Source organism: Ovis aries, chromosome 23 (genome assembly GCF_016772045.2).
Source record: "Ovis aries strain OAR_USU_Benz2616 breed Rambouillet chromosome 23, ARS-UI_Ramb_v3.0, whole genome shotgun sequence".
NCBI classification, from domain to species: Eukaryota; Metazoa; Chordata; class Mammalia; order Artiodactyla; family Bovidae; genus Ovis; species Ovis aries.
Window position 1 is genome coordinate 37,409,377 of NC_056076.1, and position 14,593 is coordinate 37,423,969.

Here is a 14,593-nt window from a genome sequence, read left to right on the forward strand (position 1 = left end):
ATCTCTTGCCTGGATTACTGACTCAGCCTCCTGGCTGGTCTGTTGGTTTCTGCATTTGGCCCCTTACAGTTTATTTTCAACTTAGATGTCAAAGAAGTTCTCTTTCAAAATATTGTTGTTTAATCGGTAAGCCGTGTCCAACTTTTTTGCAATCCCTGGACTGTGGCCCACCAGGCTCCTCTCTCCATGGGATTTCCCAGGGAAGAATACTGGAGTGGGTTGCCGTTTTCTTCTCCAGAGGATCTTCCTGACCCAGCGATTGAAACCAATTCTCCTGAATGGGCAAGCGGATTCTTTACAGCTGAGCCACCATGATCAGATCTCAAATCCTATTTGAGTCCACTTATTCGAGGTACGTAGAATAGTCAAATTTATAGAGTCAGAAAGTACACAGGTAGATGCCAGCGGTGAGGTGTGAGGAGGGGGAATGGTGACTTGAGGTTTGATGGGGACACTGTTTCAGTTTAGAAAAGTGAACGATTCAGATGGATGATGGTGAGAGGTGCCCAACAATGTGAATGTACTTGGTGCCTCTGAACTGTACAGTGAAATATGGTTGAAATAGTATGCTTTATATTGTGTGACTTTTACCACAATAAACAGCATTAAAAATATGTCAGACAGCCCCATCCAAATAAATAAAATAAAAATACATCAGACCTTATCACCCCTGTGCTCGAAGTCCTCTGATATGTCTTATTACCGTCAGTGCAAAAGCCAGAGTTATGACAGTGACCTACGATACCCTTTACAGTATTCCTTCTCTCCCCCATTTGTCTCTCTGTTCGAATCCTCAGTTACTGTCACAATGCCATCCTTGCTCAGAACTCAGGATCTTTGTCCTTATTTTTCCCCCTGCCAGGATCATTTGTCTCACAGATCATTACAACTTGCTCCTTCACTTCCCTCAGTTTTCTGCTCAAATGTCACCTTATCAGAAAATGTCCTCTGACCACGCTATAAAATTATGACCCTCTAGCCCCTGGGACTCCACATTCTTTGAAACTCTTCTCCATAGCACGTTGATCTCCAACCAGACATTCTGTATGCATGTTAGTCGCTCAGTCGTGTCTGACTCTTTGCAGCCCATGGATCGTAACCTGCCAGGTTCCTTTGTCCATGGAATTCTCCAGCCAAGATTTCTGGAGTGGGTTGCCATTTCCAGTCCAGGGGATCTTCCCAATCCAGGGACTGAACCCATGTCCCCTGCATCTCCTTCATTAGAGGTGGATCCTTTACCTATGCTGCTGCTGCTAAATCATGTCAGTCGTGTCCAACTCTGTGTGACCCCATAGACGGCAGCCCATCAGGCTCTGCTATCCCTGGGATTCTCCAGGCAAGAACACTGGAGTGGGTTGCCATTTCCCTCTCCAATGCATGAAAGTGAAAAGTGAAAGGGAAGTCACTCAGTCATGTCTGACTCTTAGCGACCCCATGGGCTGCAGCCTACCAGGCTCCTCCACCCATGGGATTTTCCAAGCAAGAGTACTGGAGTGGGGTGGCATTGCCTTCTCCATCTTTACCTATGAGTCACCTGGAAAGTCCCATTCATGTTTATATACCAGCAAAATCAGCAGAATCGTGTTTTCCCATTTCGTTCAGTAGAGTGAAAATCATGAAAACCCAGGAAGGAGAAATTTTTATCTAAGCAGTCAGTGATTAGAAAATTTGATCCTTCTTTGCTGTTCAGGAACCTGGTATTTGTGCTATAATTGAATCTGAATGCACAGGGTAATTAAGAACAAAATGAAAAGGGGTTTGTGATATTTCACAATGAGCTTGATGTGGAGGCAAACAGCAACGTTCCAAGCACAACTAAGTGCTTAGTATAAGCAATACCAGTCCATTTAAAAATCCTGGAAGGTACTCAGTTCCTTATTGAGCCATGGGCTTTGCTACCATGGAAATGCAGTTGACCGCACCCTGAAGTGTCTCTTAAGTGAGAAAACACTGAGCAGGAAGAGGAGGAAGTTATCATTCTTGCGGTGGCACTTAAGAACCAACTACATGACACTCCTGAAAAAGAATAAAGTGAGGTGGTTTGCTCAATAGGATCTCAAAGCAAAACAGAACTAGAAAATGAAGACAGTACAATAAGAGCAGGGGTAGGGGCAGGAATCAACCAACAGAACAGACCAGAAAATCCAAGAACAGGAAATTCCCTGGTGGTCCAGAGGTTAGGACTCTGCACTTTCAATGCAGAGGGCCTAGGTTCAATCCTTGGTCAGGGAACTAAGATCCTGCCTGCTGCGTGGTGCAGCAAAAAGGAAAAAAGGACAAAAGAAAATCCGAGAATAGAAGCATGCATTCACAGAAACTTGGTATGTGATAAAAGTTACACAGGTTATAGCATGGAAAAGGCAGACTACTGTTCAATAAATGATGATCAGATACTTCATTATTCATTTAAAAAGTTGGATCCCTTTTCAGTATCATGGGTAGAAATCAACTCCACACAAATTAAAGACTCAAATTTTTTAATGGAAACATTTTAAACTTGAAGAATAAAATTTGAGGAAACTTTGGTAGTAGAGAAATTCTTTTTTATTTTCTTTCTTATTTGGCATGTAGGGTCTTAGTTCCCCAGCCAGGGGGATAGAACCTGTCCCCTGCAGTGAAGGCACAGACTCCTAACCACTGGACAGCTAGTGAATTCCCAGAAATTCTTAAAAAGAGACAACTGTAATGGAGATGACTGACATATTTAATCACATTAAGATCAAGTACTACTGTTCATTAAAAGATCACAGAAAGAGTAAATACACACCATGAACTAAGGAAAGATATTATATATAACCAACCAAAAGTTAATAGCCATGATATAAAGAACTCCTAAGAATCAATAGGATAAAAATAAATTAAATAAACCTATAGAAAATGAAGCCCCAAGCGTGAACAGGCATTTCACAGAAGAGGAAACACAGTTAGGAAGTAAAGATATGGAAAGATGCTCAATCTCACTTATAAGGAGGGAATTGCAAATTATAACCACAGTGAAACACTATTTCACATCTACCAGAATGACAATTTTTTAAAAGTAAAAAACACTCCTAAGTGTTGATAAAGAAGTAGAGCAATAGTAAGTCTTCTACCCTGCTAGGAAATAACCTGGTATCATTAGGTAAATTTGTAAACATACACACTCTGACACTTAACATGTATCCTGTGCAGTATATCCATTGCATAAGAACATCAGAATACACACACAAATATTTACAGAAACCTGATTTTAAGAAGGCAAAAACTGAAAACAAATAAATAAAAAGGCAAAAACAAGCAAACAAGAAACAAGAAATAATTAAAACGTCCATGGGGAGAATGGAAAAATTGTTGTGTATTCATTTCAAAAAATGCTATATAGCAGTTTAAAAAAAGAATGACATACAGCTATATGCATTAACATTATTGAACCTCATAAATATGTTGAGCCAAAAAAGTTGCAGAAGAATGTATAAATGTATATGCACTTCTTGATTTTTCCCAGTATCAAAGGCCTCGATGCTGGGAAAGATTGAAGGCAGGAGAAGGGGATGAAGAGGATAAGATGGTTAGATGGCATCACCAACTCAATGGACATGAGTTTGAGCGAACTCAGGGAGATGGTGAAGGGAAGCCTGGAGTGCTACAGTCCATGGGGGTGCAAAGAGTCAAACACGACTGAGCAACTGAACAAAATTTATATGTTTAATCTTTGTCCACTGTTCCTGGCACATAGTCCCCCAAACCTTGGAATTTCTTAACTGATAAGAATAATAAAGGTGTTTTTGGTTATTTATAATAAGCCTCTTTCAACTACAAGTGTGTGTATGTTAATGAGAGGATTTTTGGAAAGCCTCTGAGGACAGGGCTGGTTGACAACGAAACCAACCTGGATTAGAGGGACTTTCAGTCTTCAGTCTTCCACTGTACCTCCCAAAATGACAAGGAGTTGAAAGTGGACCAGTCACCAGTGGCCGAAGATTTATGTAATCAATCTTGCCTACATATGAAACCTCCATAAAAATGCAAAAGTGTGTTGGTGAACACAGAGGAGTTTCGGGAGAGCAGAAGCCCAAAGAGCAGAGAAGCTCTGTGCTCTTTCCCCACACCTCATACTACGCGTCTCTTCATCTAACTCTACCTGATGTGTGACTTTATTTATTTAATTCTTTCAAAACACATGTATTCATTTATCTGACTATGCTGAGTCTTAGCTGCCCCACATGGGGTCTAGTTCCCTGTTGTTTTTCATGTCTGACTCTTCGTAACCCCCTGGACTGCAGCACTTTAGGCTTCCCTGTCCTTCACCATCTCCCGGAGCTTGCTCAAACTCATGTCCATTGAGTCGGTGATGCCCTAGTTCCCTGGCCAGGGGTCAGACCCGGACCTTCTTAATTGGGAAGCAGAGTCAGCCACTGGACCACCAGGGGAGACCCTATTTAATTCCTTTTTAAAATAAAGAATCTTTATTTACTTACTTACTTATTTATTTTTGGCTGTGTAGGGTCTTAGCTGCAGCATGCAGGCTGAGTACCTGCATCATTCAGGATCTCAGTCCCTTGACCAGAGAAGGAATTGGAGTCCCTTGCATTGGAAGGCAGATTACTAACCACTGGACCACCCAGGATGTTCCCTGATTTGTACCTTTTATAATAAAGGTGTAAAGTAGTCAGTAAACTGTGTTCCTGAGTTCTCTGAGCTGCTCTAACAGATTAACTGAAACTGCAGTGGGGGTCACAGGACCCTCAGATTTAGAGCCATTGGGTTAGAAGCCCAGATAACAACCTACACCTCTGATTGGGCATCTGAAGTCAGGAAGGAGGACAGTCTTATAGGACTGAACCCTTAACCTCTGGTATCTGACATTTTCTCTAGGCAGATGGTGTCAGAATTGAACTGAACTGTAGGATGCCCACCTGCTGTCACAGATTGTATCACGAGTGCAAAACCTCTACATCTGGTGTCACAAGTGAAGTGGAGTTGGGGTAGACTCCTGAGAGCAGAGGACACGCACAGTGGGAGTGTGTAGTTTCTCTTTTACGGTGCATAAATTCAAAACAAAAACCTAAGGGATTTCCCTGTTGGCTCGGTGGTTAAGACTACATTGCTTCCAATGTAGGGGCTGTGAGTTTAATCCCTGGCTGGGGAACTAGCTGTGTCAGTTCAGTTCAGTTCAGTCTCTCAGTTGTGTCCGACTCTTTGCGATCCCATGAATTGCAGCACGCCAGGCCTCCCTGTCCATCACCAACTCCCGGAGTTCACTCAGACTCACGTCCATCGAGTCAGTGATGCCATCCAGCCATCTCATCCTCTGTCGTCCCCTTCTCCTCCTGCCCCCAATCCCTCCCAGCATCAAAGTCTTTTCCAATGAGTCAACTCTTCACATGAGGTGGCCAAAGTACTGGAGTTTCAGCTTTAGTATCAGTCCCTCCAAAGAAATCCCAGGGCTGATCTCCTTCAGAATGGACTGGTTGGATCTCCTTGCAGTCCAAGGGACTCCCAAGAGTCTTCTCCAACACCACAGTTCAAAAGCATCAATTCTTCGGCATTATGCTTTCTTCACAGTCCAACTCTCACATCCATACGTGACCACTGGAAAAACCATAGCCTTGACTAGACGGACCTTTGTTGGCAAAGTAATGTCTCTGCTTTTGAATATACTGTCTAGGTTGGTCATAACTTTTCTTCCAAGGAGTAAGCATCTTTTAATTTCATGGCTGCAATCACAATCTGCAGTGATTTTGAAGCCCCCGAAAATAAAATCTGACGCTGTTTCCACTGTTTCCCCATCTATTTCCCATGAAGTGATGGGACCAGATGCCATGATCTTCATTTTCTGAATATTGAGCTTTAAGCCAACTTTTTCACTCTCCTCTTTCACTTTCATAAAGAGGCTTTTTAGTTCCTCTTCACTTTCTGCCATAAAGATGGTGTCATCTGCCTATCTGAGGTTATTGAGATTTCTCCCGGCAATCTTGATTCCAGCTTATGCTTCTTCCAGCCCAGTGTTTCTCATGATGTATTCTGCGTATAAGTTAAATAAGCAGGGTGACAATATACAGCCTTGACGTACTCCTTTTCCTATTTGGAACCAGTCTGTTGTTCCATGTCCAGTTCTACCTGTTGCTTCCTGACCTTCATACAGCTTTCTCAAGAGGCAGGTCAGGTGGTCTGGTATTCCCATCTCCTTCAGAATTTTCCACAGTTTATTGTGATCCACACAGTCAAAAGCTTTGGCATAGTCAATAAAGCAGAAATAGATGTTTTTCCGGAACTCCCTTGCTTTTCGATGATCCAGCAGATGTTGGCAATTTGATCTCTGGTTCCTCTGCCTTTTCTAAAATCAGCTTGAGCATCTGGAAGTTCACGGTTCACGTATTGCTGAAGCCTGGCTTGGAGAATTTTGAGCATTACTTTACTAGCATGTGAGATGAGTGCAATTGTGCGGTAGTTTGAGCATTCTTTGGCATTGCCTTTGTTTGGGATTGGAATGAAAACTGACCTTTTCCAGTCCTGTGGCCACTGCTGAGTTTCCCAAATGTGCTGGCATATTGAGTGTAGCACTTTCACAGCATCATCTTTCAGGATTTGAAACAGCTCGACTGGAATTCCATCACCTCCACTAGCTTTGTTCGTAGTGATGCTTTTTAAGGCCCACTTGACTTCACATTCCAGGATGTCTGGCTCTAGATGAGTGATCACACCATCGTGATTATCTTGGACTAGATGTGTGGTACGGCCAAAAAAAATTTTTTTTATTTAAAACCAAATAACCTATTATAAACAGAAAGAAAAAGTACACATTTCAGGTCAGAGAGATTACCTCATAGTAGTCAGTCAGTTCAGTCGCTCAGTCATGTCTGACTCTTTGCGACCCCATGGACTATAACCTACCAGGCTCCTCCGGCCATTGGATTTTCCAGGCAAGAGTACTGGAGTGTGTTTGCCATTGCCTTCTCCTATGATCAACCTAGACAGCATATTATAAAGCAGAGATATTACTTTGCTGACAAAGGTCTGTCTAGTCAAAGCTATGGTTTTTCCAGTAGTTATGTATGGATGTGAAACCTGGACCATAAAGAAAGTTGAGTGCTGAAGAATTGATGCTTTTGAACTGTGGTGTTGGAGAAGACTCTTGAGAGTCCCTTGAACTGCAAGGAGATCCAACCAGTCCATTCTAAAGGAAATCAGTCCTGAATATTCATTGGAAGGGCTCACGCTGAAGCTGAAATTCCAATACTTTGGCCACCTAATGTGAAGAGCTGACTCATTTGAAAAGACCCTGATGCTGGGAAAGATTGAAGGCAGGAGGAGAAAGGGACCACAGAGGATGAGATGGTTGGATGGTATCACCGACTTGATGGACATGTGTTTGAGTAAGCTCTGGGAGCTGGTGATGGACAGGGAAGCCTAGCGTGCTACAGTCCATGGGGTCACACAGAGTCAGACATGACTGAGCGGCTGAACTGACTGAACATATTTTAACTTTTTTTTCTTCTTTGATTTTCCCTCAGCCAAACACAACCAACCCCCTACACCAATTCAAGAAAATGTCAGACTCTATGCTTTCTTGCTCCAGGAGAACTTTGTCCCAGGCTACCACTTTGTTAGCCTCCAAAGAGCCATGCTTCCCATATTCCTGCTTCTGCCATAGTCCCTTCTCATCAGTCCAGGATGGCCCTGTGACCTGACTTAACCCACAGAGTGTGGCAGAAGGAATGCTGTTTCAAGTCCCAACTTGAGGTCTACAGGCTTCCACTTTTACTCTCCAGGGGAAGTCAGCCCTCAGGTAAGAAGTATTCCTACCTCTTTGTGAGAATCCCAACCTTAACCAAGAGGAGAGGTACAGAAAAGAGATCTTGGAGGTGCTGGCCAGCAACCAGCACCAAGTTAATAGCTCATGTGAGGAAGGCATTTGAAAGTGACTCCTCTAAGAACTGCCCAGGCTGATATACCACGTGAACCTGGTTCCTCCAAGCCCTGCCCAAATGGCATGAGCCAAGTGAAGAAAATGATTGTTGTTTTAAACCACTGGGTTTGGAGCTAATTTGCGATACAGCAATTGATAACTGAAACAGGGTGCAGAGTAGAAAAGATACTTTCCTTCTGGGGTTTTCCCCCCCTAAAAACTGAAGTTCTTAGGAGAATGCAGAGAGTTTTGGAGAGGGGATAGAGAAAAGCACTTTGGAGGTGAGAAAAGGACTTAGAGGCATTGATACAGTACCTTGAAGAATGATGAAGAGTGAAGTTTCTCCAGATGCACAAGATTCCCTTTAGGCTGGTAAGAAGAGATGGTCCTCCCTACCCTCCTAAATACATAAACAGTCCATCTAGGGAGTTAGGATTAAAAGAAGCCTTGCAAGTGGTTCCCACATCCCAAGTGGTATAAAAGCAACAGTAAATCACTGGATCTAAAGAGGGTATATAGACAAGGGAGAGCCTCTAAGCTCATCACCCAGAGCTTAGAACTTGTTAAAACTGGAACCAGAGCTCCTAAATATTTGCTACCAGTTCCATAGACGGGGTCTCAGAGTCATATATTACAGAAAGTGCAGAAATACAGCTGGCAAAGTCTAAACTCAAGTCCCTAAAACTGTCTTTACCTTTTCAGAAAGAAACACACTTGCAAAATAAATTTGAGAAGATAGGAGGAGTTAAGAACTCATTTTCCTTGCCCTTTATTTTTTAGATGTTTTCATTTTGGGGGAATTTAGTCTCATCAGCAAATCCTAACAAGATTACTCCCATCTTCTTTCTGCCAACTGTATTTGTAATATTTTATCAAATTAGTTTCATCACAGTACACACATATCAGTGCTAGCTTCCAGATTAGCAGTGAATTCTGTAAACTTCCCTCTGTTATGGGAGGGGACCACTCAGGAGCTTGAACATGTGACTAGCTTTGGCCAACGACATCAGAAAACATGATGCATGCTGAACTTTGACCGGCACTTGCACATTGGAGCTTTTTCTTTTGAGGTTCTGTTACAGCTTAAGTGGGAAACCAATCAATGCTATTAGAGACGCCTATGGAGGAATATGAGATCCACTTCTTAACAAGCTTGGGCCAACTGCCAGCCATATGAGTGAGACCATCATGGACCATCCAGCCCCAGTCAAGCTGCCAGTGACTGCTGCTTGTCATATACAGTGAATTCAACAGAATTGCCTAGTTAAGCTTAGCCCAAGTTACAGAATCATGAGCAAATAAATGGTTCCTATTTGAAGATCATGGCATCCAATCTCATCACTTCATGGCAAATAGAAAAAATGGAGGCAGTGATAGATTTTATTTTCTTGGGCTCCAAAATCACTGTGAATGGTGACTGCAGCCATGAAATTAAAACACACTTGTTTCTTGGAAGGAGAGCTTTGACAGATCTAGGCAGCATATTAAAAAACAAAGACATCACTTTGCTGACAAAGATCTGTATAGTTCAAAGCTGTTTTCTGGTAGTCATGTATGGATGTGGGAGTTGTACCATAAAGAAGGCTGAGTGCCAAAGAATTGATGCCTTCAAATTGTGGTTCTGGAGAAGACTCTTGAGTCCCTTGGACAGCAAGAAGATCCAACCAGTCAATCCTAAAGGAAATCAGTCCTGAATATTCATTAGAAGGACTGATGCTGAAGCTCCAATACTTTGGCCACATGATGTGAAGGGCTGACTCATTGGAAAAGACCCTGATGCTGGGAAAGACTGAAGGCAAAAGAGGGCGGCAGTGGATGAGATGGTTAGAAAACATCACCGACTCAGTGGATACGAATCTGAGCAACCTCCAGGAGATAGTGAAGGACAGGGAAGCCTAGCTTGCTGTAGTCCATGGGGGTCACAGAGTCAGACACGACTTAGCCACTAAACAACAACAACAACATCTGTAACTATTTTCTGACCACTGTTCACCAATATCCAATATAGTAAGCAATATATAGTTGGACAACATTCTGATTACTACAAAGTTACCGTTTTTCCTGATTTCTGCTGTAACACATATACTGAAAAGAATGAGCCTACGTGTAAGGAATGGTTGGGTAAAGAAAAATACAGATCACTAGTCAAGATTGCAAACGTTTGTCATTCATTAATACTACTGTGTCCTAAACATCAGCGTCTCTAATCATCTGGTTAGTTTCATGAGCTAAGGGACAGTCCATGCATGACTCACAATCTTTTAGTTATTATGACATAAGGATTTCAAATTTTCATGAAGGAATTGTTCTCTAGAAGGAACTTCCAATGCCCATTGAAGCCTTGGGTGGCTAATTAAACACACCAGCTTTTGTCTTGTTGGGCTTCCCAGATGGCGAAGTGGTAAAGCATCTGCTTGCCAATGCAGGAGACAAGACAAGTGAGTTCTATCCCTGGGACAGGAAGAGTCGCTGGAGAAGGAAATGGCAACCCACTCCAGTATTCTTGCTTGGAGAATCCCACGGACAAAGGAGCCTGGCAGGCTACAGTCCATGGGGTCGCAGAGAGTCAGACAACTGAGCACACACACATTTGTTTTCTTTCCTCAGCAGTGGGGAGGTTGTTGGTAGTGATGCAATTTTTCCTTTCAGGGACTGCAGCAAGTAAACTGTTGCATTTATATGGCCATAGATTATAGATAGGAATTCTGATAAATTGTGTACATTAAATTATCCAATTTAAATTATTTGTATTTAAATTGACCAATTAATTACAGAATCATCACTTTGATTTGAAAGGTTACAGCTTCAGGAAAATTTTCAGTTCAGCTTGAGGTGATCTGTTTCCTAGGTTTCTCAGGATGGTGGCATCCTGAAACAACACAGACTTACTCCTGGTTGTGAAAAAAAACCAAACAACTTTTTTGTTTCGGTGAATGTGAAAAAAAATACCCCCCCAACTCAAACAATAAACATTTATGTCTACAGGCAGAAACAAATCCAGAATGGTCATTGGGCATTATAGATTAAGCATAATAAACATACACTCTGATTGAGTAACAACTATGGGGATTTTTGGTAACATTTTAAAAAAGCTGTTCTCTAATGCAGGGGAAATAATATACCATGGTATCAAATGTTCTTTTCTCATAAACGAAGTTTTTATTTGTTCAATGTAACCAGTACTATCGATGGGGGAAAAAAACAAAAAACAAGTAATACTTCTAATACCACTCAAAATGAACATATCAACTTGATTTTCATTAGAATATTGTTCATACTAATAAGTCACAAACCAAGACCCAGATTTTTGTACATATGGGTGAAGGTGCTAAGTTGCTTCTGACATTCAATTCACTCCAGTATTCTTGCCTGGAGAACTCCATGGACAGAGGAGCCTGCTGGGCCACAGTCTATGGGGATGCAAACAGTAGGACATGACTGAGCCCGCGCGCGCGCGCACACACACACACGCATTAAGATAAAAAACTTTTTGTTTTTGGTCATTTAAATCAAACACCATTATGTAATGGCCTCTAAAGAAAAGTTCAGCTGACTTTGAAAGCTAAAACAGAAGAGGTCAAAGCAAGCCCACAGAAGTTGAGGTTACTTTAAGCCTTCTCCAGTATCTCTTCAAGAACATGTATGGCATCTGACCACAACACTCTTCCTAGTTTATAGTTTATCTTCCACGGTCTACTGTTTCATTCTCCCCACATGAACCCTATTATTTATGCCCCTCACAAACACATGCCCTGACACTTTTGTTCCAACTGCGTGTTCCATCTTTATATGTCTAGCCAAACATACACACACACACACACACCCCTACACACACACCCCTACCCCCACACCCGTACGATTCTGGAGGGTCTTTATTTGGACAAGCATATCTATGCTTCTGATGTACACTAAAGATGGGTCGATCCACGTAATTAACCACAAGGGTTTGGCAAATCCAGTAAAACAGAAAATATACTTTATTACCCGAACTTTTGAAGAATCAAAACATCCCCGTCTTAGTGGATTTGTTATTGTAAAACACAAATTATTGCCTAAACATTTTTAAGACCTTATGACTAAACCTAGTCCTCCAACAATGACCTTTATTTGTCGTTGAGTAAGTTCCCTGGTGGCTCAGACGGTAAAGCGTCTGCCTACAATGAGGGAGACCGGGGTTCAATCTCTGGGTTGTAAAGATGTCCTGGAGAAGGAAATGGCAACCCACTCCAGTATCCTTGCCTGGAAAATCCGATGGACAGAGAAGCCTGGTATAGTCCATGGGGTCGCAAAGAGTCGGACACGACTGAGCGACTTCACTTTCACTTTAGGGTACTACAGACCAGGATTAAGATATTTAATGAAGCTCAATAAAGGCTTTTATAGGAAGTGTAGTCTATGTGAAGCCCTTTGCGAACGCCAACTTATTTCTGACAACTCTATAGCACAGGCGTTTACGTGCTCTGTTCTCAGCCGCATTTCGGCGACGGGTTGGGGAGGCGTGCGCAGCCTGCAGCGTCGGGCGCCGGGACCCTTGGAGGCGGCGGTGACGTCACACAACCTCTGTGCGGAGGTTCTCAGGGGCCCTCTTTGTCTCGGGGGTCCACGCCCAGGCCCACATAGAACCACTAGGCTCTGGGGCGGAAAGGACGGCGCTGGGTCTCTCGGCGTCGGTTCTTTCCGCGTGGGGACCCACGTGCTCGCGGCAGAGGCAGGTCCAACCACGAGGGCCGCAACCGGGGTCGCGGCGCTCGAAGCCGGACGGGTTCGGTCGGGGGTCATGGCGAGGCGGGAAGATGCCAGGATCCTCTGGGCCGGGAGAAAATAGGTCTCTCGGGAGATTCCCTCCGCTGCTCCCTGGACTGGCTCTCCCGCCTCAGTGACCAGCTTGCCCGCTCAGAGCGCCAGCGCATGCGAGGGACCGAGCTCCCCTCTTAACTTCTTGAGGGTGAAAGGGGCCGGGCCCCGGGCGGCGGCGGCCGCGGCGGCGGGCGCTGAAGCCCCGCCCCGGCCCGCGCAGCCTGCTGGATTCGCCCCGCCCCCTGCGCGCGGCCAGCCGCCCCTCTTCCTCCTGCGCCACAGTTCCTGGCGGCTGGCCTGGTCGCGGGTCGCGGTGCGAGCTCGCGTGGGCGGCGGCGGGCGCGGGTCCCGGCCCTGCGAAGAGCGCGCCGCGCGCCTCCTTCTCCCCCGGGAGCGGCGGGACGCGGAAGTGACGTGCTGCTCGGGCAGGAGCTCGTTTGAATCGGTTCCCGGGTGATCCTCGAGCCTGCCGCTGCTCGGCCGCCGCCGCCGCCGCCGCCGCCGCCGCCGCCGAGGGAGGAACTGAGCGCGCCAGGGTAGAGGCCTCGCGCCGCCTCGGGCGCTGGAGCTGAAGGCGCCAAGCGGGGCCCGCACTTTGGTTTTCAGCGCGGCGGCCACAGGCTCCGGCACGGCTGTTTGCTCTCCCAGTCCCCCAATATGGCAGCGGCGGGCGGCGGCGGGCCCTCGGTGGAGACCGGAGAGGGTGGCGGAGGCGACGGCCCCAGGACGGTGTACTTGTTTGACCGACGCGAGAAGGAGTCGGAGCTCGGGGAGCGGGCGCTGCAGGTCGAGGAGCGCTCGGACTTCGCGGCGTTCCGCGCCTCCGTGTGTCAGGTACGCGACGGGGCTACAGAGGAATGCGCGGGTGAAGTTTGGATTGGGAGGGTGACGAGAAGCCCACGTTGGTCACCGCGGGGCAATAAACCTGTCACCCGGCTCGGGTCCTGCGGCCTTGGCGTCTCCCTCCAGGGTGCCCGCCATGCCCGAGGCGGCGGAGAAGCCTGGGGGCCGGGCCCGGGAGTGAGGGGCCGGCGGGTCGGTGGGCCTCGCTCTAACCCGGGATCGCGGCGTCCGGGCGGAGGTACCGCGGGTTTCCAGAGCTCAGTTGCACTGAGGCCGTGCAACTCATCTTTTGAATCGGGAAAGCTGTGTTTCTTCTGGGTGAAACTTTTTTTTTCTTCTTTATTTCTTTTTAAGAGAGCGGAGTTTTCCCCCGCTGGCTCTGTCAGGAATATCGTGATAGCTAGAAGTTGTGAGATTCCAGGAGTTGGTTTTTCCTAGGTTCCTTAAGTGATGCAGTAATTTCCCGGGTCGTCCTGTCAAGGTTTGCGGGCGCGCCCTGGCGGGTCCTTCCGTAGTGGAAACACTTGACCTAGAGTTCCTCACAGGTGGAGCTCTCCGGTTTCCTGCACCCCCCAGCCCCTTGCGGGGGGAGGTCCTGAACCACTCGAAGGGTGTCCGAGGGTATCTGCGGAACACCTGAGGACAGATATACTCCCTGTGTTAGTTTGCTTGAAAAGTTAATAACTGTGTAGGCAAACCCCTACTTTAAACTGGAAAGTCTTCTCTAGATCTGAGGTGTTGCTGGTGCCTGAGCTTTAAAGAATGGATGTTATTTATTTATCACGAGCTGCTTCAACCACCTGGGGCTCTGTTTCAGCGACAGAGAACACCTGGCTAACCAAGAAGAAGGACTTAGTGTGAAGCAGTGTTTTAAACTTGGGTAGGCTGAAGTTTTAGGGCTTCCCAGGTGGCTCACCGATAAAGAATACGGCTGCCAATGCAGGAGATGCTGGTTCGATCCTTGGGTGGGGAAGATCCCCTGGAGAAGGAAATGGCAACCGAGTCCAGTATTCTTGCCTGGGAAATCTCACGGACAGAGGAGCTTGGCAGGCTACACAGTCCATG

The 14,593-nt window shown here is 45.6% G+C and overlaps 1 protein-coding gene and 1 non-coding gene across 3 annotated transcripts in view; both read left to right on the forward strand.

The window, feature by feature from the left end:
* The first annotated feature begins 2,159 nt into the window (after positions 1 to 2,159).
* Positions 2,160 to 2,232, forward strand: TRNAE-UUC (transfer RNA glutamic acid (anticodon UUC)). Its single transcript has one exon. It is a non-coding gene; the product is annotated as a tRNA-Glu (tRNA).
* A 10,733-nt stretch (positions 2,233 to 12,965) lies between these two features.
* SMCHD1 (structural maintenance of chromosomes flexible hinge domain containing 1) overlaps positions 12,966 to 14,593 on the forward strand; it is a 124,221-nt gene continuing 122,593 nt past the window's right edge. For both annotated transcript variants that reach the window (XM_042239642.2, XM_027960934.3), the window contains exon 1: positions 12,966 to 13,519. In XM_042239642.2, the coding sequence (XP_042095576.1) occupies positions 13,343 to 13,519 (177 nt within the window). In that variant the 5' untranslated portion in view covers positions 12,966 to 13,342. The remainder of the gene's footprint in view (positions 13,520 to 14,593) is intronic.